The sequence below is a fragment of the Alexandromys fortis genome, unplaced genomic scaffold (assembly GCF_014885135.2).
Source record: "Alexandromys fortis isolate MF-2015 unplaced genomic scaffold, M_Fortis_MF-2015_v1.1 scaffold_138, whole genome shotgun sequence".
Lineage (NCBI taxonomy): Eukaryota > Metazoa > Chordata > Mammalia > Rodentia > Cricetidae > Alexandromys > Alexandromys fortis.
The window spans coordinates 508,892-534,394 of NW_026068034.1; the positions used below are offsets into that span (position 1 = coordinate 508,892).

Here is a 25,503-nt window from a genome sequence, read left to right on the forward strand (position 1 = left end):
AGCACATTACAGTTTTGCATGATTTAGTACACACAGAATAGCAATGGCACAACTAGGTACGAAGAGCTATGTGTAATAAAAGCCAGAAGCTGAGTCACAAAGATAAATACATTCTGAGGCTTACTTCTATTTTGGAGTTCTGTTTACAGAATGAGAAGAATCTAGCCATGCAGCCTGCAGACATGCAACCCATGCTGAAAACATCAGCTCTGTCAAACAGAACCACATTTTTCAAGGCAAATTAATACAAAACTCAATGATTTCTGGCAACAAAGAACAGCACCTATTTCCCCATTGTCCCTTTTCCCCTGGCAAGCTTGTGTTCCAAACATGACAGAACAGTAAAATTATTCAAATTTAGAGTATTCGAAAAACAATGGTAGCCAAATAAATATTTAACACTCATCAAAAGAAAAAACCATGTATAGAGTCCATGGAAATCCCATTCAAGATTTGGACATTACTTTTATCAGCATCTATATTATTACAACTGAATGTAGAGGGCTAGAAAGGTGGCTTAGCAGTTAGGAGTGCTTACTCTTCTTGCAGAGGACCATGTTTTGTTCCCAGTCCCCATACAGCAGTTAACAACTATCTGTAACTCCAGTTCTAGGGGATTCAATGCATCTTCTGACCTCAATTGTCTCTTCAAACCTTTGTAAGTGCCTGCATGCACATCCTGCACATGTATGCACTTAAGCACATACACATAAAATTAAATAAATAAAGTTTAAAAAACTGAATGCAGGCTGTGGCCGGCTCAGTTAGTCAGCAATGCTGCACTGGCATAAGGATTTGAGTTTGGATCCCCACACCATATAAAAAACAGGTATGGTGGATACGCCTATATCCCAGTTCTATGCGATACAGGCAGGTGGATCCTTGAAGTTCACTGGCAGACCTATCTAAAAAATAAAGGTGAAGAGTGATCAAATAAAAAAACCCAACATCAACTTCTGGCCACCACATGCACTTATATAAACCCACATACAAAACTACACACCCACACTGACAAGTACATATACCACCTATATTGTATAATATAATATATACAATTATAATAAGATAATACAAATAGGGGCTGGAGAGATGGCTCAGAGGTTAAGAGCATTGCCTGCTCTTCCAAAGGTCCTGAGTTCAATTCCCAGCAACCACATGGTGGCTCACAACCATCTGTAATGAGGTCTGGTGCCCTCTTCTGGCCTGCAGGAATACATGCAAAACAGAATATNCCCAAGTTTGTATCCCAGCACCTATCAAGCAGCTCACAACTGCCTATAATTCCAGTTCCAGGAGAAATGACAGCTTCTTCTAAACTCTGGGGATTCCTGTACCTAAATGCATAATAAACGTATACACATACACATATAATCAAAAAATTATTTCTAAAAAAAAAATCTTTTTTTTTTTTGGATTTTTCGAGACAGGGTTTCTCTGTAGCTTTTGATTTCTGTCCTGGAACTAGCTCTTCTAGACCAGGCTGGCCTTGAACTCACAGAGATCCGCCTGCCTCTGCCTCCCGAGTGCTGGGATTAAAGTACCACCACTGCCCGGCAAGGAAACATAAAACCCAATAATATAATCACTATTTACAACTCAAAAAAAAAAAAATATCAGTCCTTCAGCCACGAAATACCACTTTATAAACAAGTAGATCTTGGTTAATACCCAAAACAACTGTTTTCAGTCACTGAACAGCAGTCAGCTGATAACTGAACTCCAAAAAAAGAGAACAACCTGAAGGTAATCTCTTCATTGTGGACAGTCAGAACACCCTCACAGAGCCTGAAGAAGTGCTCACCGACTTAAGGCATAATATAGTAGGTCAAAAAGGCTGGGGGGGAGGAGAGGGAGGAAGGGAGGAGAAATCTGCATAGGCTTTCCTGCTTATCATTAGACCAGGGTATGTGAAGTGAAGAAAAGGGGAGAGAAGGGATGGAGGAAAGTTGGGGGGGGGGGGGATAGACTAACAGTGAGTTATAAGATAAACACTTTAGGGAGTCAGAAACGGCAGAGAACTCCCCTAAACCCAAACAGCCGAATGGCAAGGTACACAGGCACAACTGGGCCTACCAGACCAGATTAAATATTCTGTAAAGTTGACTGCACTTGGCCTAGCAGATTTGGTTTTTGTTGTTAGTGTAGGAGAATGTCTCACTATGCATCCCGAGCTGACCTAGAACTCATTATAAAGACAAGACTGGCCTCAAACTCAGAGATCTACCTGCCTCAGCTTCCTGAGTGCTGGGATTTAAGGCATCAGCTTATCATGGCTGGCCATAGCAGAGTTTTAAAATGGGGTCTGCCAACTACTACTTCTCAAAATAAAGCCCAAAACTCAAAAAAAAAAAAAAAATAAGAAGCAAAGTTCCCCCAGACTCCAGATACTCATCAACATAATAATGTCAATTATCCACTCAAAAAAAATATTTTTGACCTATAACCAGAAAAACAAAATTAGTTCAAAAGACGATTCAAAAGTGGCAGAATAGCAAATGCATGCAAATAGCAATTAGATTCGTGTGTGTGTGCTGAAAGGGAAACACAAAGGTGTGAGAAGAAGGAAGCATCAAAAACCAACGGAGGGCTATGGCCTCTGCACTTCAGGGTGCTTTTCTAGCCTGCACAGATCCTGCAGTACATCCCCAGCAACACATCCAAACATAGTGATAAACAGCACCCAAGAGGAAGCTCAAGGTCATCCTCAGTCACACAGAAATTCAAGGCCAGCTTGGAAATCATTGTAAGACTCTGTCTTTTTAAAAAAAAAAAAAATGCTTTGGTTTTTTTCTTTATTTAATTTCTTATTGTGTGTATGTAGATATGGTAGAAGTGAGTACCACAGTGCATGAAGGTCAAGGGAACACTGAGGCATCAGTTCTCTACTTCCACCTTTACTTGAATTCTATGTATGGAACTCAGGTCATCAGATATGCAACAAGCATTCTACATACTGAGTCATCTCTCCACACCACCCAAAAAAATGTTTTTTTTTATTCAGGAGATAAACAAGATAACATTTTCCACTGGGATGCTTATAGCTAGAAGACAGGCAATAACACACACTGGGGCTAAAGGGCTGGCTCAGAATTTAAGAGCACTTGCTGCTCTTTCAGAGGGACCAGGTTCAACTCCCAACAACCATACATTAGCTCAAAACCATCTTTAACTCCAGTCCCGGTGGATCCAAAGCTTTCCATGTGGTTCACAAACACACATGTAGGAAAAATACTCATATGTATGAAATAATAAAATAAATAAATTTAATAAATCTGAAAGTTTTAAATAATAATAAGCACTATCATGTGATGATGTTAGGTGGATTAAAACGATGCAGCTGCTTTGAGTAGTGAAGCAGTTTCACTAAACAGTAGAACACTGAACTATAGCAAGACCTAGCAATTCCATTCAGAGGTATATTCCCAAGAGAATTTAGGGAGTTTAAGCCCATGTAAAAACTTACAAGTAGCTATATAGCTTTATTCATCATAACTTAAAAGTGAAAATAACCCAAATGTTTGTCTAATAATGAAAAAACAAAATGCAGTCCATCCACACAGTGGATTTACCCCCATAAGAAAGAGTGAAGTACTGATTCACACGAAGGCATGGCTGACTCCTGTAAACACTGTAAGAGAGAGAAGTCGAATGTAGAAGACCGCATACTGTGTGCCCCCTTTATACGAGATATTCACAATATGCAAACATACAGATATAAAGTAAAGTAGTGGCTGCTCAGTCTAAGGGAAGGAAAAACGGGATCAAGGTTTATTTTTGAGGTGACTGACATGTTCTACAGTCAGGAAGTGAAGATAGTGACAGCCTTGCAAATACTCTAAAACAACACTAAGTTGTACTCATAAAATGGTGGCTACAAAAAACAATTATTTAATATTTAAATTATTTAATTTTTATTTTATTTTACATGTTTATTTTAAATAAAATTAAATTTAAATTTAAAATAAATTTTTAAAATAAATTTAATTTTTTTAATAAATAAAGAATTTACAGCTATCACATTAACCCAAAAAAGAGATGGCAATGAATTCAGGTCTATATAAAGAAATAAGAGTGCCAGAATCACTTAAAATATATAAAGGAAGGTTTTTTTCATTTTACTTTTAAAATATTTTAATTTAAAAGTTTGTAGCAAAAATGCAAGTGTATTATAGGCACTATGCCATATTCTGAAATAAGAGCAATGACAACAATAACACCAGGAAGTGAGGTTAAGCAGATATAGGTTTACATTTTTAATTGACAAGTAATAATTACATATAAGCATGGGATACAGTGAGATAATTTCATGTATACAACAGATAATGATTTAATCTATAAAGCATTTCCATTTAAATATGCATTACTATTAAAAGAACTTTGCATAATGTATGGTTTGCCATAATTTTTTCAAGATTCACTATGAGTTAAAAAGGATTATTATAAGCTGAGAAGCAATCATTTTAAAGAAATAAAGAGGTATGGATTATAAGGCATTAGTGAATACACGATAGAATCCAAATATCTAGTGAACTGATTGAGATGAAAGGAGATACAGAGAGAAAGAACAGGGAACAGTGACGACAAATGGAAAATAAGTTAGACTGAAAGTCATATACAGATATACTCTATATGATAAGTATATACATAAACTGATAAGTCTATCAGTCATAAAACATCTAAGGATCTCAACTAAAAAAACAGATTGTCCCTTTAAAAAAAAATAGCGAGATCAAGCCATGCATGGTAACATACACTGACAATCTCTTATCTCCAAAACATAAAAAAAAGGAAGACAAAAAAACAATAATAAGCCTATACCCCTCAAACCTAATGAGGTTATAGAAGTCAAGGAAAGACTGAAGACAGCTCAAGAGGCAAGTAGGGAGTTGAGAGAACACTTGTTGCTCTCACAAAGGACCTACATTCAGCCTCCAGCACCCCCATCAGACAACACACAAATGCCTTAACTCCAGCTCCAGAGAATCCAATGCCTTTGTCTGGTCTCTGTGAACACCCTCACGCACACAGCAAACACACAGAAACGCACACACATACTCATAAATAAATAAGAAAACAAATCTCTTTTAACTGTTCAACTTAAAAAAAATCTTACCTTTTGGTTTTCATCTGGTCCCTCAGTTTGCTGTACATCTCTAGGACTTGAAAGAGAAAACAGATAACACAGGTATCATTTAAGCAAAATAACTAACTCAGCTAAAGGAAATACATCAAGAATCCTACTCCACTCCCAGTTTCTCACCTGGAAGGCACAGCATAAACTTATCAACAGTTGCAGAAATATTCCTCTGTTGTAGTCTACACTGCTTCAGCTCTTCCATTGCTATTACCAGCTTGGCAAAAGGGGAAAAATAGAATTATGTCAAGAACTATAAAAAGAAAAAAAAGTTTTCAGTTACATTTTCCTACTATGCGTGCAATGCATCCAAGAATGTCAGTTTCCTAGTAAAACCTACAATGCAAGCTAAGGAACTGTCTTCTTCAATCAGTGAAACATTCCGACATGGCTTCCTACTTTCTCCCCACCCTGCACACATGTCTAAAGAAGGCTATGTAAAATGAACCTTAAAGAGCCTTAAAGCACAAAGGCCATCCAGAAAAAAAAAATCTGCCCATTGTCTCCAAACCCTATAAAAACTCCATGATTTACATTTCTACGCAGTCCTTCTAATCCTCAACTAGGTCCCGATTTTAACAAGCAAGTTCCATAATTAGAAGATAAGGCTTTTGTACACGATTCAGTTTACTGAAGATTGATTTATTCTCTTCTCATAATCATCTCACAATGTAACAAACTATTTCTGTAGAATATGGACTATGTGAAATGAAAAAAATCTACCTATCTATTTACAGAATTCATCTCTCACACACTCACACACACACAAATAATATCCTTAGATATGTGAAAAGAATAAAGAGAAGGAAGGTGGATGACCCAAAAAAGGAATGTACTTCAGGTCAGAAAAGGTTGACTTTATGCTCAGATTTGTTTTGATTATTAACATAAATTTCAGATCATCTGTTCTTTTTTCCCCCATCAGTAAAATAGTGGAATTAACAGATTTGGATTTGGAACAAATAAATAAATGGAAGTAAATAAAAGTACAAATTGGAAAGTTTAAATAAGCTTGTCAATTAATAGAATAAATGATTCTTTTTTAAAGAAATATTTGTTGAGCACTCATTTTACAACAGCTGCTGTTTAGAGACAGAAGAGATACAATAATGAATAAAATAAGTAAAATTCCCTAGTGATATAGAACTAATTCTAATGGGGGGAGACAAACAAAAACTACATAAGTAAAAAATGTAAACCAAAAATAGGATAGTACAGTAGAGAAAAACAGAATGAGACAAAACAAAGAGAATGCAGAGAATGAGGATGAGACTGCAATTTCCAATAAGGTCCTCAGGAAAAATCTAGGTGGGGTACACAAGCCTATAACCACAGGACTCTGGAGACTGAGGCAGGAGGATCATTATAAGTTCAAGGCTAGCCTACATTACAGAGTAAGTTCGAGGCTAGCCTGGGCAACATAGTAATAATAACCGGTTTCAAAAAAGATACAGAGAATATTATCAGACATGAAATAAATAAAATAATTATAACAAAAAAGGAAGGAAGAGAGAGAGGAAGAGAGTGAGACAGAACGAAAGAAGGAAGGAAGAAGAGAGAGACAGAGAGAGCAGAGAGAAAGAGAGTAATACAAACCAGGAATGGTGGCTTATGCCAGTAATCTCAACACTGGGAAAGTGGAGGTAGAAGGATCAGTTCAAAGAAAGTTTAAATTACATGAAATCCTTACTGAAAAAAAGAAAGAACTATAAGAGAAAAGGACGAAGGCAGGTGAAGATGCAAGAGGAACATTCCAAGAGATATGGCAGACTATGCAAGGATTTCTTTTAACACAGCCAAAGGAGGTTGCATCTTATTTCATTTCACCCTGTGGTGTCTGTATTTATTCAGGTAAACATTTCTTATAGCAACAATTCCAACACACTGCTTATATTATTCTAAGCCACAAAGTGAAGAACAGTCATTCAAAGAGAACAGCATACAACAGAAAAAACATTGTTAAAAGGAAACTGGCCTTACTTCCTTGCCCTCATGTTGCAGTTTTCTATTAGTATCCGTCACTTGGTTCTGTGGAGAGAAGATAATTTAAACTCATAAAAACAAACACTAGGACAACAGTTGGATAAAGATCAAAATTTAATATGAAAAACTGGAGTATCCCTAGATACTTTCTATATTCCAGCACATGGGGTTACAGCTGCTCTCTCTGCAACTTAAACTCTTTATCAACCTTTCTTCTAGGCATTCCCATGACCTTTTGCAAAGAAAAAGAAAAGCTGACCAAGAGACATGTTTGGTTTAGATAGAACACAAAGTAAGATACTATAGTGTCCCAACATCATATTGTAACTTTGGAGAGAAGAGGAAAAAGTAAAAACGGAGAAATAAATAAAATGGAAAGTAATCCAAAGAGCTTTACCATCGGTACAATGTCTAGAAAACAATGTTAACACAGACATATCTTAATTCACAACGTATTCCTGAAAAGGCTAGGTATAATTTCAACTTTGTAACACAAGTCAAATTTTTATTAGTTATTACCTTAATTCTACAAAAAGAATTATTTAATATTTTGGGGTCATTAATTCATAACAGTTTCTAATACATCCATATCCTCATTAATCCCACAATCAGACAGTCAAAAATATGTGGCTAAGCCTTAAATGAGCTGTTTTATAATTTAAAGGAACAAGCACAAATCTTTTCAGTTATCTACTTTTGATGTTTCCACTAATATAAAAAATAATTTTTAGAATAGTAATTTATCATCTCAGACATTATCAAAACATAGATAATATTAACTTCTAAACTTCTTAAATTAGAGACTATCCAGCTTCTGCTGACGACTGCTGTTCCTTGTACTTTTACTGCATTCATCAGCCTAGCATTTCTTACAATGTCCCTTAGAGCATCAAGAAATGTTAGCTGGTGTTATTAACATATAGGCACCACATGCATGCATATATACACACAAAGAGGAGAAAAACACTATAAATGATCAGAAAAGGGACATAATATGGAATGTTTACAAACTTATTTGATTCAACATTATCTCCAAAAACTAACTTTTCATAAAACACATTTTTTAAATTCTTATCTAAAATTATACACTGTACTTGGATAATGTAGTTCATAGCAGATTAGCACATATACCCCCTACTTTCAAAGACAAAATCTGACCTCTTCCAGAAAAAGATTTTATAAAATCTGAGAAAAAAGGCAATAAATACTCATATTACCTATTTATTATTTTCCTAAGAGCACCATATGTGAAAAATACCATTAACCAATAGACTGTTAGCTCAGTGAGAGGCAAGATAGAATGTAGCTGCCAAATGCAAAGCTAAGGCAATCACTGAAGCATCACCTCAATAGGGCCAGCAATCTGTTTCCATTACAGTAAAACAGAAAATATTTTCAGTTTGTCAGGCCATAGAGTCTCTGTAGTAACTAATCAACACTGACAGGAATGCAGCCATAAATAAAATGTCATGTGCTGGGGTGGCTAGGTCCCAATAAAACTTCATTTACAACAATAAGAGGCAAAATGGATTTGGTCTACAAGCCAGAGCTGCTGTTCCCAGCTGCTCTGATCTAAAATAAGAGCAGATCAAATGATGAGAATGACATCAGATATCATGTGTCATGAAGGCCACTGACAAACTGCAGCATGATTAAGTGTAAATAAGTTTTAGGAGCCAAATGTGTATCACATGAAAAACAAATGAAGTTATTTCATCTCATAGATAAAGGAAAACTCAATTGGAGACACTACACACTATACCTGGACCCTGTACAATACACCCTACACCTAAACAATGGCTGCCTCAAATATCTTTAAGAGATGGAAAAAGAAAGGCTGCTCCTAATAAATGCCTGTAACCAGAAAATAGGATTCAGCTCAAAGTAATAAAAGAGTTTCAAGCAATGTGAATAAAAATGGTATAGTTATAATCAATGACAGCATTATCACCTTTAAAGTACTTATTCAATAATAAATTAGATAATTTTATTCTATTCTAGAGATCTCCCAAAATTAAAATTTCCAGTATAACTACATTCACCACTATTGCTCATACTAAAATAATCTTGTTCACTTCATCATTTCTCACTCTTTCTAACCTCAAACTAACATTTTTACATTAAGCCTCAGAAATACAGACACATACACAAAGACACCAGAGACACACATGGAGACAGAGACATACACACAGAAGGAGACATACACACAGAAGGAAACATACACCAGAGGTACCCAGAGACTCATATACAAACACATGAATGCAAAAACTGAAACAACTTTCAAGAAACAATGTTTATCTTTACTTGATATACTATATTTTTATTTTCTATTCAAGTCTATTTTACTTACTTTCAAGTATCACTAAGAATATTGATCGATATCCACTAAACTGATATCATGCAAACCATCATCAAAAACATACCCATAGGAGCCTAACCTATGTTACCGGTAATAAAGATAGTAGCTATTTTAATTCTAGCTGATAACTGTTCTATACACTACAATAAAAAGAGGCTATATAAACTGTGTAAAAGATACTTCTAATTCAAAAACAAAGATATGGAAGTGCATTTACATACACACATTTATATATACTCATATATAGATGCTATGTACACAAAATAATGGGCATCATGGAAAGTGTAATGTCGTATTAATTTAGTGTTATAAGTAGTTAATACTTTAACTTTTCCACTTCTAAATTCTTTTCTAGAGTTAAGAATCTCAACATTTTTCACCTAGATCAAACAGGTCCCCTAAAGCAGAGCTTACCAAGTGTTCAGCTAGATATAATTCCCAAACTTCAGAGTAACTGGTTAGTCTGAGGCAACCAAACATATCAAACTTGAAAAATGAAGTCAGATATTCCTTCAGAGTCATTCTGACCAATCTGAAAGAATTTGCAACTTGAATCAATTTAAAGTAGAGGAGAAAATAGGACAAAGGTGAGTATCAATCATCAATTAAGGCCAGCAATTGGTGAGATTCTAGACAATATTCCATACTATAGGGCCTAAAGCAGACTCTACATCTTTCTTTTATATCCTTTGGCCCACTGTGTAACAGGATCCCAAAATCTATGAGAAAAGTTTACAATACAAATACACAAGAATGAAGAAACATGAAAAAAGAATAATCAAGATTATGATAGAAGCTGTGAGGGCTGAGCGAGGACAAACAGCACATTAGCAACAAATCAAAAAATTTGTTACATCTAAAATAAGGAAAGCAACTAAAAAGCATAGAATTATACTCATAGAAGACAGAATTATTCAATGATGCTGGCAACACCATGTCTCTTAAGACAGATAAATTCTATCATAGAATCATAGAAACCTTAGGATAAAATGTGTTTGAGACTGCAAAATGTTGGAAACTTTTATATAAGTAATGATATTTTATATAACATATTGCATTCTAAATATGTTATATAATATCCCACAGCTGAAAACAATATAGCTCCTATATTCAAACATCAATATTTCTGTAGTTAAACACAAAAATTTACATTAAGTTGCACAATTTAATGGTTTCATGTCCAATTTTAAATCATATTTTGCAGGCAAATGATTTTTTTAACTACTGCAGTTTTAGACTATATTTTGTATCTTATAACTTGTTTAGCCATTCGATAAAATTTTTTTCAGCAATATATTCTTTGAGATGAATTTTATACTCACAGCAAAGTTAACCATGCAGAAAACAAAATCCTATTAGGGACTCTAATTAGGATTCCAAAAAGAAAAACAAAAGCATAAAGACTAGAGAGAAGAAAATAAAACTATTACTACTGATATAACAGATAAGTTTTTGCAGAAAATTCAAAAATCTAAACTGTTTAAATAAGAGAAATTTAGGAGAAAAGTCTTTGGATCAACAAGTAAAGTCACCTGTCTAAGAGAAGGGACTTCTGTGACCAGCCTCCTTCCTGAACATGAATCTTCACCCTGTAGGCAACACTCCACAAGACTTTCAAGTAAGTAGAGCTGTGCTTTAACTCCTAGGAGGTGGCTTTCATCGAGCAGAGAAGCTGGTGGCTTCAAGAGCAATCTCTTGACAGAATCAGTCACTGATCACTTGTGCATATCCAAATTAAACTAACTTTAAAAAATATTCCTTAGAGCCAAAAAAGCCATAATCTTATTTATGTGGGTTTTAGTATAAATTCCTTTCCTTATTTCATAAAAATCTTTACTACACCCCAGGTAACAGTGAGACACACCCTTAATCCCAGCACTTGGGAATTAGAGGAAGAAGGATCCTAAGTTTGAGACCAGTTTGAGATACATAGGTTTGACATACCTACCTCAATCATCATCATCATCATCATCATCTTAGGAGAAGTCAAGAAATGAAAGTAAAGAAATGCAGAGCCAGATGAATGGAACCTAAAATGTTTGGGTTTGGTTGTTTTGGTTTGGTTTGGTTGTTTTGTTTTGATTGGTTGGCTGGTTGGTTGGTTGGTTGGTTGGTTGGTTGCCTGGCTGTTTTTTGAGACAGGGTTTCTCTGTGTATCTCTGACTATCCTGGAACTAGCTCTGTAGACCAGACTGGCCTCGAACTCACAGAAATCTGCCTGCCTCTGCTTCCCTGAGTGCTGGATTAAAACATGCACCACCACTGCCTGGCACCTAAAGTTTTATACCTAGGAATGCTGAACTGTGTTCTCTTAAATCTAACCAAAGAAAGCTATGCAGGCTTTTAAACCAAGAAAATAATGTGGTCATATCCAATTGTCCATATACATTGTTTAATGTGATCACTTCATACCAAACTTTGCAGTTTTGGTCAGGCTGTCCATGTATCTCACCTCAGTTCTACATTTGAAAAGAGGGAGCTAGCAAGGCAGTGGTAATGCAGGCCTTTAATTCAGGAGGCAGGGGCAGGCGGATCTCTGTGAGTTCGAGGTCAACCTGGTCTACAGAGCTAGTTCCAGGACAGGCTCCAAAGCTACACAGAGAAACCCTGTCGTGAAAAAACAGAAAAGAAAAAAAGAAGGGAAGGGGAAGGGGAAGGGGAAGGGAGGGGAGGGGAGGGGAGGGAACGTGTCATACAGCATGGCCCTAACCAGAACTAATCAGAACCCCAGGAGGACAGAGGAGCAAAAGTCCAGCAGCATCTCCTTACTTTGAGTTTCTGGGCTTCCCCTCGTACTTTCAGGAGTTCAGTAATAGAGTCCACAAAGCCTTGGTAGTGAAAGTTGCACATTTTCTCAATTTCTCGGTCATGATTGCGGATGCGAGTTTCTAGCTTCTCCATGAATCGTCCATGTTCCTCACCATCATAAACAGACCTTTAAAGAGAAAATGGCATGAGGATTACAGCACTTCAGAGAAGAGAATTACAAACCCAGAAGAAACTTCTACAGAAACTAGATAACCAGGATACATAAATTAACAACTGCATCCATTTGTCCCCGTGGTAAATGAGTCTTTGTTTTGTTTTGAGAAAATAAAAAATAAATAACTAAATAAAAAATTCACGTTTGCTAGTTCTAGGCCAGCCTGGGTCTACAGAGTGAGTTCTAGGACCTGTCTAGAAACCCTGTCTTGAAAAAAACAAACAAACTTCTTCTGTTCCACATCATATATTTTTCACTCTCCACCAGATTATTCTCAAACTTAAAGACATAGGCTGGTATTAGTCACTTTTTTTAATTTTTGATTTCAATTTGAGTATATTCTGTCTCAGTAATAACTTCTATGGTAGGTTATACCAGGAAGCATTTTCATTCATTCTATCCAAAGATAAATGAAAAACTTGAGTGGGGAAAAATCCCAACGTTCAGAAATTCAGGACCAGGTATAGTAATAGTTGAACACAATTTTAGTAATTGGGAAGTGGAGGCAGGAGGATGACAAACCCAAGGCAAGCCAAACTAAATAGTGTGAGGTCACCCTAAACTATGTAAGGCCTACTCAAAAAAAAAAAAAGAAGAAGAAGAAGAAGAAGAAGAAGAAGAAGAAGAAGAAGAAGAAGAGGAGGAGGAAGAAAGAAAGAAAGAAATTTAGAATTTAAATTTATTTAGATAAATAATGTCTTCCCGGATTTCCTATTAAAAATCAAAGTAAGAAAATATGGATTTTTAGTTGATTGTGAGGCCTTGGTCTTAGCACTGTAGTAAGTTACATCTTGGGCCAATTCAATTAATCTCTGACCTTTAGAGCGTTCTCATTTACAGAATAGGAAGCAGCAATCAATTACAATTTCCCTGAAGTACGAGCCGAGCATTAAGCTTTCCAATTCGGGCACATAATGAGAAAGAGCAAACATTTTGAGAGCAGTCAGCAGGTGATAGTTTTAATCTCCTTATTAGTGTCACAGAGTTCCTATTTAGATCTTCAGAATTAACACTCTCTAAAAGTATGGTGTTGACTGACTTTAAAGGTTTACAGTGAACCCTCAGAATAAAAAATTTAAAAATTAAAATAACAAATGTTTGGGGCGTGGTACCCAGGCCTGTAATCCTAGATAGCATTCTGGAAGATGGGGCAAGAGCCTCAACAACACAGTGATTAGTACCAAGCCAGCAGGGCGCTATCTCAAAAACACAGTAGAGTTTTAATCTAAAACACACACACACATCTAAATGAAGGAAAGTAGACACTGTTAAGAGGACCCTATATTTCGCATTTTGTGGAAATTTACAGGATCCACAACTACCAGGCTTTGTATGAATTTTTGTGCATATACAAGTGAAAGGATACATACTTTCCATGTGGCTATAAAACAGGTGAAAACACAATTGCATTTTGTGTCCTTAATTACAAACTGCTTCTACCACAATAAAAAGTAAATGTGAACAAACCTTATAGTTCACACTGACTCAGCATTTCAAATATATTTCAGCATAAGCCATCAATAAACAACAGACCTACCAGATATAAATGGTGAAAACAAATTTAAGTAAACAATTCTTAAACTCTAGAAAAGTTAGAGATCTACTAAGTTACCTTTACACTAGCAATCAGGACTGTTCTTAAATAAGGATAGCACTATTTTCTCTTCTGAGAAATGACTTAAGTGGAGAAAGACTGCCATCTAGTGATGACCAATTTCTAATATTCCTTAAAACATGAATTTGATATAACCAAATAAAACAGACTGCTGAAAAAAATCTAAAAATTACATTTGATCAAATCTGTGGGTCCAAGGCATGGGGTGTAGCTCAACCAGTAGAGTGGAGCCTTGCATACAGAAAGCCCCAGAACTGCATAAAACTGGGGAGGCAAACACAGGAGGATCAGGAGTTAAGGCCATCTATCCTCAGCTATACATGTTTCAAGGCAGCCAGAGCTACCAGAAACCTTACCTTCCCCAAATAAATAAATAGATAATTGGAAGGTGGAATCTTAAAAAGGTTGACTCTTTGAAACATTATTGTACTTCTCTGTGCTTCTGACCAAGATACATATATAACAGTTAAACAAGACTATGGAACAAACAATCATGTGGTTGTTTATCTATGTCATTACAAGGATATTCTAGTACTATAAAAAGTAAACAAGAAGAAATGCTTAGAAATTAACAGTGATTTTGATAGCCTAAAGTTTGACTCAAGTAAAATGGAGACCTAAAGAGCCTGATTTCAAAAACCTCCTAATAAAGCAAAGGATTTTACAAAAGTATATTTGTACATCCTAGTGTATACTGCTAATAATATACTTTGATACATCATAGTGATTCCATCTCTCTCTGCCACCTAGATTCAAAAACATATTTTACAAGTTTTTAACTGATAAAGTGGCACTTAAAATTTGAATTCAACAAATATTTACCACTCTCCTACACTAAACTACTTCAGAATTACATGACTTACTTGAAGCCAAAATCAGCTTCGATCTGTTTTTTTGGGTTTTTTTTTTTTTGGTTTTTCCCCAAAGACAAGGAAGGAGTCATGTAGGCTGATACACACTCATAATCTCTGCATTCAGGAGGCTGAGGTTAGCCAGAGCTAAAAAGCAAGACCTGGTTGAGAAGACAGAAGGGAGACTAGACTGTAGTGATGCAAGTCTTTAACCCCAGCACTCCAGAGGCAGATTTCTCTAAGTTTGAAGCCAGCCTGATCTATAGAGCAAGTTCCAGGACAGCCAGGGGTACAAAGAGAGACCTAATCTTGGGGGGGGGGGGTAATTTCATTGCAGGATGAGTCAGTTGTGAATTAGCTTCATCTACATAGCAACTATTGACTTTTTCTGTCTAAGGAATTCCAACTTTGGTGTTCTAACTTCCTATTCTACCACAAAGGTAAACACTAAGTTACCTTGTCAGTGATCAGTTAACATGAGGGTGTGTGAAACAACTTTCACCAATGAGAAGAGAAATCTGTTAGTGAAAGGTCAAGCAAAGTTGGGGGTGGGAGTGTTATATGCCCCTGGAGAATACAGAAAAAGAGATTGCTTTTCTTACCTTAAGACTTTCCTGTAAAAATAAGACACGCAGGCAGGTGAAGCAACTACCCAAAGAAAGAGAATATTGTGCCAATAATCTGGGCTTATTGAGGAGAAATGGGAAATATATGGGTCCTGGACTGTGGAGAAATCCTGAACAGCTGTCTCCAGATACTTTACACCTCAGTCAATAACCAATTATTTAAGCCATTTTCCCTCTATATTCTGCTATTTACATAGCAAAATATCCTAAATGACAGAATGTTGTGCAGTTTTCAAAGGTAGCAGGCAAATCTAAAGGACAGACAACAATTACTATCCACTGCTTTAGAAGGACTCCGGTCTCCAGCCTCAACTATCCTTCTTCCTTTCCTCCGTTTCAAAGTAAATCTCATCCACTCTTACAACCACAGCTCGCACCTAACTTCTTCTGAGGAACCATCTCTAATCCCTTTCATGCCCACCTTGTTTGTAAGTACTGCCCTCACAAACTATACTGTGATGGTCTATTCAACCATCAGTCTCCTCATTCGAGAACATTAGTTTCCCCTTGGGCAAAGACTGTCTTACCCATTTTATCTCCAGATTATAGGACCTGGAAGTGGAAAGACTCTACTATGCATGGAAAAATGAGCAAAGAGGGAAGACAATGCAAGTAGATTTACCCAAGTTTCAGAGATGCATGCAAGAGTAATGCAGGAGACAAAACATATCTGCTGAGATGTCTTGAGACTAAAGAAAACTTAAAACACAAAGGATTAAGCAAGCATTTTAGTTTGGAGTTTTGGTTTTGATTATCCAGAAAAAAAATCCCAGAGTTCATTCTGGTTCTTTCTTTTTCGTATATCTTTTTTAACTTGCCATGGTTTTATCCCTCAAACATTTTCTTCTCATTAAACTCCATAAAAGCATCATTAGTAATTTTGTTTATTCCAAAAGTTAAAAATAAAGTGGAAAAACAGATTTAAGCACAATGTTGAAAGAGGGCTACAAGAGGTCAAATGGAGTTTATATCCCTGCTCCTTACTTCAGTATGTCTACTGATTATATTCAAACTTCAGTATTACAATTTGGATGCTCTGGGTACAAGAGAAAATAAACCATTGTTTATCATCCTCAGAACCTGGAGAAGCATATTGTAATTAATGAAATCTAACCTGAGCACACAACCTGTGACAGTTAATACTACTGTTGATCCGTCAGCTTGTCTAGGATCACCTAGTAATGTGCATGATGCAGTTTCTAGATTAGATTAACCAATATGGAAAGACTCACCTTACAAGGGCTAGAGCACCGATTCTGAACCTTCCTAATGCTTTGACCCTTTAATATAGTTCCTCATGTTGTGGTGACCCCTGTCTTAGTTAGGGTTTCTATTGCTGTGAAGAGACACCATGAGCAGAGCAAAGCTTACAAAGGGAAAACATTTAATGGGGTGGCTTCCATTTTCAGAGATTTAGTCAATTATAATCATGGTGCAACATGGCGGCATGCAGCAGACATGTTACTAGAGAAGTAGCTGAGAGCCCAACATCTTGACTTGAAGGCAACAGAAAATAGTCGTCTCAGTGGATGTAGCTTGAGCATAGGAGACCTCAAAACACACTTCCTCCATCAAGGTCACATCTCCTATTAGTGCCACTCCCTTTGGGGGCCATTTTCTTTCAAACCGCCACAACTCCCAACCATAAAATTATTTCTGTTGCTACTTCATACTCTAATTTTGCTACTGTTATGAATCATAATGCAAATATCTGTGTTTTCTGATGGTCTTAAGTGATCCCTCCCAAAGGGGTCGTTACCCACAGGTTGAGAAACACTGATCTAGAGACTAAGACACAATAAAAAAGGAAGAAGCAAGTTGAACACCAGCATCTCACTGTTGCAACATGAATGAAGCCTTGTAAGGAGATTCCTGAGACTTTGTGAGAAAACTCCAAGTAAACAAGACAAGTCTTGTAATTTCTTTTCTCCATAACAATGGGTTGTTTTGGAATGGACTGTCATGCTCCTCTCAGGTGTAACAATAAGAGTGGGTTTTATTATAAATTAGCCATCATCTTACAAATTATTATTCAAAATAATATTTCCAAGCTTGACTTGCGTTCCTAACAATATACAGTCTAAAGTCATGTGACCTTTGCTCATACGACCTTGCTGAACCCTCAAGAATATCCTCAGAATGTCTGATGGACTGAATAAAGTTGGTTATTGCATGAGACTTTAGTCTGCCTCGTTTTTTAGGCTCCACTCTCCCAGGTTTACACCACCAACTTGAGTGGGTAACATTTCATTACTGTATGTTCTGACTGTGATGCAATGCAACCAAATGCCTTTTACTCTTGCCACCCTGCCTTCCCCAACATGATAGACCGTACCCTCTTCAACTGTAAACCAAAATAAATCTTTCCTTCCTGAAGTTACTTCTTGTCAGGTATTTGATGAAAGCAATACAAAAAAAAAAAAACTAATAAAATATCCAAGTATGTTTGTGACACCTCATGAGAACCACATATTCCAACCCTTTTTCTATCTTTGCAGATCCCAATGTACCTGACTGGCTTCACCAAGACAGCCCAGACAACGAAGAGGATGCTGTGAGGGAATTCTGCCTCAAGAAAGAAGGGAAGCACTTCTTTTGAAAGGGTAAACCCTTTCAAAAGGATAGTCTAAAAATAGGATGGAGCAGCCTCAGATGGCACCTAGCTAAAGAACCTATTAAAGAATGTGACTTGTGTTAAATACAACTAGAAAGTCTCAGAAGAAGAAAATCTGTCACAAAATATCAGACAAATCAACAGAAATCAAACAGGAAATAAACTAATGAAAGCAAGGACAGTCCAAATTAAGGATACAGAGACTGTCATAACGAATATCGTGGCAAAACCCTGTTGGGACATATCATCACCAGTAGTAGCTGAAGATATAAAGGTTCAAAGTTTGTCAGTGGCTTTTTATCCTTTGTACAAATTTGTGTAAAAAGAAAAAGATTCATTTCATTGTTTTTTTAACTGATTCATAAATGTTACTAATTATAAAATAAGAAATAAGAGTACTTGAGACAGGATCTTTTTTGATTCATAAGCATGATGATTAAGTATCCACATTATTATGTGACATGCACCTCCCTCAAAACTGTTATGAAGTCGGATACATCACTCGTCTGACATAAGAAAAAGAATCCTGAGCTATATACATAGTAAGCCAACCTGGGATATAGTGAGATTCTGTCTTTAAGGAAATAAAAATTAATTAACTACAAAAAAAAAAACCCAGGGTGGTAGAATCTCAACATTCAAAGGCATAACTACAAATTCAAGATCAGCCTGGTGTCCACAGTGAGTCCAACCAAACAGAGCAATCTAAAACTCCATAATTATGTCCATAGCATTGAAGATCCTGTGGGATGAATGAAAGATAGCAGAGTTGTTTCCATCCAAAAAACGTAATAGAGAATAAAGCAGCAAAATAAGATGATGCTCCCCGTGAGCAAAGCAAGCATTAGATACACAATGAAAAGTGCTTCTACTCATAAGTCTTAATCTACATTAAGGTTCTAGACCATTAGTGTATGACTTCTCAGTAAAGAAAATAAAGAACATCTGCAGTTGCTGGAGTGAAAAGGAAGAGAAACCAAGGTTCTGCTAACCACCTACACCCTCATATTTTTGTTAAATACAGGAGAGACAGCCTCTAGTCCTCAAATAAGGAGACCAAAAAGCCAAGATATCTCGGTATAGAGTAAAAGGAGCCTGCAAGGAAACCTACCTCTTCTGGTTACAGGAGAGAGGGGGAAAAAACCTCCAATCATCTTAAACCAAAGAACAATTCCATATCATACTATTACTATCTATAGAATCTGGAAAAATGTCAAATTCTTTCTTTTTTTTTTCAACCTCTGTTCTCCATAGGACACTGTTCATTTTTATTGTTTTATGATATTCAATAACGTGATTATTCCACAGCATTTATCTGTCTGTTGCCACAAGCAATTTGGAGTGCTTCCTGTTTGAGCTATTTATTACAAAGAATGCCATAAATGATATACCTTTCACGTAAGTGTCTTTCAGGTTTGCCCCCACGCCAGTGCATTCCTTCTTTGAAACCAATCAAACTAAAAATTGTAAGTAGTGGGAAAACTCAGCAAACTTGGGATTCTTGTTGACAAATGATAATCAGACACTCCTGTGTGTAAAATAGTGTTTATGGAGCATTTTGTTTTCACCTTTTCCAATAAGAATCGAACAACTATAATTATTCTAAGACAGTAAGGATATTTACACCAATTAAGAGAGTCGTTCCAGTTACAGCACCTTTGCTGTAATGAAAACAAACAGACAAGGCCAACAGAGCCCCGTGGTGTNCGAGGGGTGCACCCACACACTGAGACAATGGGGATGTTCTATTGGGAACTCACCAAGACCAGCTGGCCTGGGTCTGAAAAAGCCTGGGATAATACCGGACTCACTGAATATAGCGGACAATGAGGACTATTTGAGAACTCAAGAACAATGGCATTGGGTTTTTGATCCTACTGCACGTACTGGCTTTGTGGGAGCCTAGGCAGCTTGGATGCTCACCTTACTAGACCGGGATGGAGGTCGGAGGTCCTTGGACTTCCCACAGGGCAAGGAACCCTGATTGCTCAAATTCTTTCTTTTAAGGCCAGGTATGGAGATACATTTTTTCATACCAGGATTAAGAAAGTCAGAAGCAGAATCAATCACTTGAGCTCAATTCAAGTACAGCCCAGGAAACATAGTGAAATATCATCTCAAGAATAATAATTGTTATTTATTTTAGAAGCAAACTCCCAGTGTCCCAGATAACTGACTGAATGAACATAAATCTTCTCTAGAGAAATATACCTTAACCCATACTTCTAAGATTTCTAAGAAGTAATAGTTTTTTAAAGTAAGATTTAAGTATTAAAAATCAAAAGAAAGAAAAGAAAAGGAAATCTTAGAACATAGACAGAAAAAAAAGCTTAAAAACACAAACTATGGATCAAGATTTGCCCAGGCTTAAACTAATGAGTACAAATTAAAAACAGTGATATTTATAAAGAAATGCTTAACATTTAAACCAAACCAAAAAAGAAATATTAAACATTTAATTCCAAAACTAAGGGAATTACAAAATTACTATCAAAAGCAAACAGTCAGGCCAGCAAGATGACTCAGCAGGTAAAAGGTACTTGCTGCTTACAATCTGAATTCCATTTCTCAAACCCATATAATAGAAGAAAAGAACTGAATAGGGCAAGTCTCCCTCTGACCTCCACCATGCTACACACATAAAGACATATATAAATAAATGTACTAAAAAATTAAAATTATAGAAAGCAATAATAGTCCATTTTTGAAGGAATATAGTTTAAAATCTGCTGAAAAGTTGGTTACTCTTGCTTCGGAGTGGTATAGGTGAGTTGTTTCTTCACAGCCATGGTATCACAGTTTACACTTAACCCTAATACTGACCTTGACCTTAGGAAAGAAACAAAGTTTGGTTTGGGGTAGAGTACCTACCCTACCATTATCCTAAAGCTCTTAAACACACACCTCATTCTATCCTCTGGTAACACTGCAAACAGGCCTAAGAATGAATGGGCACCATTAAGGACATTCACTGGTGGAAGGTTAATATTCTTTGCTTGAAACTGTTTATTTGCTTCTATCTTTGAATGCCAATATGGTATTCAAATCATGTGGATAGCACATGATTTATTTACATGTCTATCTCTCCCACAGGACCTTGAGTTCCTTGGGAGTTCACACCTGAAACAATGCCTACATTTGACAGAGAAGGCATTATAAAGAGCCTATGGCAGGACCCAAACAGTTTTCAACTTTCCACAAGGACAAGCACTAGAGTTGATAATAAACAGACTCACTAAAAAAGTAAATTCAAGTTCTATTACTGCAAATAACCTGTACTTTAGTTAAGTTGCTAATGCAGAAAGAACCAGAGGAAAAGGGGAAAGAAGGCTCAAGGGAATTTATTATAGAAGAACGTCTGGGAATGATCTGTTATCTCCCTACCTCTCCTCTAGCCCTTCTGAAGCTGGGCGCAACAAAGCCTGGCTCTAAGGGTAGCTAGTGTTTCTTCTAGTCCTTGCTGCCAATCCAGGCAGAGGGTGATAGTAGTCCCTAAGGGCTTTTAGGAAAAATTGCTTCCAGGTGGAAATTTTTTATGGTACTGTGCAGTCTGCAGCCCTTTTTTTTTTTTTTCTTAACCTTCCTTCACAACTACTGATGATTAAACCATGGACAATCAGGCTGCAACAATGGAAACAGTCAGACAGCTTCCAAACAGCATGGTAATATGCTCCAAATTACCACGCTAACTCTCACAGGGGAGGGGAAAAAATCCTGGGCAAAGTTTAGTTGTGTTTTTTAAGGGGAAAGACAGGGTGTTGTTTACTAAAGATTTGTATCTGGAAAGCTGTGGAAATAGTCAAGATCTCTATCCTAATGATAAGGATCAGTATACCTAACCAGCCCCACATAACACAGACATACAAAAGGGACAGGGACAACTCTCAAGATTCTGTCACCTACCAATTTTTATTACTTTAGTCTGGCCTGGATTGAAGCCTCTATTAAGCTCTTCCATCATTGTAAGAGTACACGAAACTCTTACCTCATATGTTATAAGGGAAAGCTAGATCAACTCACACCTGAAAGTGGTATTGAAAGCCAGGTTTGCATAGGTGGGTGGGTGTGTGTGTGTGTAGTGTGTGTGTGTGGTGTGTGTCTGTGTATGTGTGTGTGTGTCCTTGTTCAAAGTAAGTGTGTAACAGCTGAAAGAATATAAGGTGACAAGTGTTACATTGCTAGCCATGCAAAAAGAACAGAAAAGCTAATCATATGACCATCCAGAAATTAAATCTAGGCAATCTTACTTCTCCCATGCCACTCAAACTGAAAAAGATATACCAAACTCGTCATTTCTAAACCATAATAAAATGAAGGATCTTTTAAATCTGTGTCAAGATGTCAACTGAACAACTGAACATCTTACATATAGTAACTCAGCTATGCCTCAAATGCGGTGGTTAAAATAAGAACAGGCACATAAATCTGGATGCTTAGTCATCAGGGAGTGGCACTATTTGAAAAGAATTAAGAGATGTGATCTTGTAGGAGGAAGTGTGTCCCTAGGGTAGACTTTGAGGTTTCAAAAGCCCAAGTCAAGTCCAGAGTCTCTCTTCCTCTACCTGTAGATCTTGGTAGATCCTGATGTAGAACTCTCTTCTACTTCTCCAACACCATGTCTACCTGCATGTCACCATGCTCCCTGCCATGATGATAATGGACTAAATCCCAAAACTGTAAGAAAGACCAAATAAAATGCTTTTGTTTATAACCGTTGCTATGGTCATGGTGTCTCTTTACAGCACTGAACACTGACTAAGACAATAACCCTCCAGCAGTAGTTATTATCATCAGTTTACACATGAAGCATCTTTCCAGGACTACTACTACACAAAGATAGTTTCCTTTATTACTACTACAAATACCACAATTTTATCAAGAATAACAATGAAAAATAAAAGGTGAGGGGAAAGAAGATAGTTTTAAAAGAATAGAAAAGAAGAAAGCAATATGGAAAACAAGATATTTAAACCATACACACACTCAACAACCAAGGTAAATATATCCAAATATCTAAATTTCCATTACTAGGGTAACAAAAAGGACATTAAGAAAAACATAAAAATAATATATAGATAAATGTGACTCTTGCTTTTTGTTGCTGCTTTTTTAGCCCTGGCTGGCCTGGAACTTACTATGTAGACCAGGCTAGCATCTGTCTCTGCCAACAGAGTACTGGAATTAAAGGTGTACATCACCATGCCTGCCTGTAAGTCTTATTTTTTTAACCTTTCTGTGTTTCTATTATTTTATTTAAATATCCAAGTGTTATTTTTATAATGGAACAAATAAGATCCATCTGAAGAGTCTAAAACAGTACTAGATTCACAGTAAATGCAGGTAAGATGTTAATTTAAATGAACAGAAACAAGAATAAACACTTTGGGTTTAATGTGAGACCTAATTTTAAACAATTACCAAAATAAAATAAAAATAAGAAATATGGAATGGCAGCCTGGGGTAGTGGCACACACCTGTAAGCCTAGATCCCAAGAGGATTGTCACAAGTTACAGGGTTACAAAACTGATGTCAGGAATGGGAGATGATACAGCTCAACTGTAACACTTTTAGCTGTAAGTTAAAAAGTGCTTATGTAGTGTGCATGAAGCTTTGGGTTGCCCAGCACAAAAGAAGTAGGCTAGTGACAAGGTCCCATAACCCAGCACTTGAGAGGAGAAGATATCAAGATCAGGTAACCCTTAGCTACTGAATAAGTTTAAGGCCAGCCTGGAATACATGAGACTCTGTCTTAAGAAATAAATTAAGAAATACAAAATAAAAATAAAGTGTCTTTTTCAATTACTCTCCTCTTATTGTTGATCGTAATCTCAAAATTAACTGAATTCATGTGTTTTTACTATCCCTCAAAAGGGAGTGGGGAAAGAAATAGCTCCAGTGGTTGCTATGATGGAATCTCTTGCCTGTTTCTAAGAAAACTAAGTTGTAAACTCAAAAAGTAGGCCTTTCTCTTGCTTCCTAGTTCATTCACATTATATTTAAAAAAAAAAAAAAACTCCCTGTAAGCAGCATAAAAGTATTTTAAAAATTTTCATGGGCTATGGTGGCCCAAGCCTGTAATCACAGAACCCAAGAGACAGAAGCAAAAGACTTACAAAGTCAAAGCTAGTAAAGGCTACACAGTAAGTGTGTCTATCTCAAAAAAAAAAAAAAAAAAAAAAAAACACATGAGTACATGTGGAGGGAGTGGGGAATTCAAAGTTTTTAAAAAATAAACTTTTGCTGGGCGGTGGTGGCACATGCCTTTAATCCCAGCACTCAGGAGGCAGAGGCAAGTGGATCTCTAGGTGAGTTCGAGGCCGGGCCTGGTCTAAAAGAGCTAGCTAGTTCCAGGACAGGCTCCAAAGCCACAGAGAAACCCTGTCTTGAAAAACCAATAAATAAATAAACAAACAAACAAACAAACTTTCATGGCTTAGACCAAAGTTAAACTCAACACACACATTTTCATAAGATATCAAATATGCCTCTCTCTCTTTTTTTCCTTTTTTCCCCCTTTAAGGACAACACAAAGAATAATTACTTTTAATGACTTCTGTTTAACATAGCAATGTATAAGAAAAGAATAAATATCAGAAGTGATAAGAGTCCAATTTTATAGTATGACAAGTTTTTCCAGATCTCTCCATCAACTAGTCCAGTTTCTGCTTACACATTTAGTTCATTCACTACACTGCAACCAATTCTTTATCAACAGCAACTGCAAAGTTCTTAAAACTAAAATTCTCTTTCTTACAATTGTCATCATTGTTTTATTTTTGCCCTCAAAAAAACTACAAAGACTAGGTCCTAATCCTTCTCTTCCATAGTCTATGGTAAACCACCTCAAATTATTCAAATAGCCTATATATAAGTAAAATTCAATGCAAGTCTCCACTCTCGGGACAAGTTTCAGTAGGGTTTTTTCTTAAAGTATAACAAAATGGGCCATGAGGATCAACAATAAATAGCACAGGCTATAAAGTCCAACACCTTAGATTCAAGTCTTCTTTCTGCTACTTATTAGCTGGTGACATGGGCAAGTTACTGAGCTTTTCTATACTTCAAATTCCAGCTCAGGGAAATGCGGATTAAAAATAGCTAACAATTCAATACAAATGAAGCACTAACAACATGGCAGGTACACAATGCACCCTGTAAATACCAGCAAATTCTAAAGCAAAAGCACAGTCAGACTAGGAATATACTTCCCTCTCCTGGTTACTTGGCTTCTAGTAAAACCAACAACTTAACATGCTTATTCACTGTCACATCATGGTATATAAAGAGAAGAAACCTTTTAATGTCTTTATATGTTGTTACATGCATTCAACTGTTAT

At 36.5% G+C, this 25,503-nt stretch overlaps 1 protein-coding gene and 1 non-coding gene across 6 annotated transcripts in view; one reads left to right on the plus strand and one right to left on the minus strand.

The window, feature by feature from the left end:
* The window catches only part of Exoc6b (exocyst complex component 6B), a 550,902-nt gene that overhangs the window by 421,500 nt on the left and 103,899 nt on the right, over positions 1-25,503 (minus strand). For all 5 annotated transcript variants that reach the window (XM_050164869.1, XM_050164868.1, XM_050164867.1 and 2 more), the window contains exons 2-5: positions 12,246-12,411; positions 7,115-7,162; positions 5,261-5,351; positions 5,114-5,159 (exon numbers count right to left, since the gene is read on the minus strand). In XM_050164869.1, the coding sequence (XP_050020826.1) occupies positions 5,114-5,159; positions 5,261-5,351; positions 7,115-7,162; positions 12,246-12,377 (317 nt within the window). In that variant the 5' untranslated portion in view covers positions 12,378-12,411. The remainder of the gene's footprint in view (positions 1-5,113; positions 5,160-5,260; positions 5,352-7,114; positions 7,163-12,245; positions 12,412-25,503) is intronic.
* On the plus strand, positions 18,575-18,677 carry LOC126515379 (small nucleolar RNA U13). The gene has a single exon (XR_007595835.1). It is a non-coding gene; the product is annotated as a small nucleolar RNA U13 (small nucleolar RNA).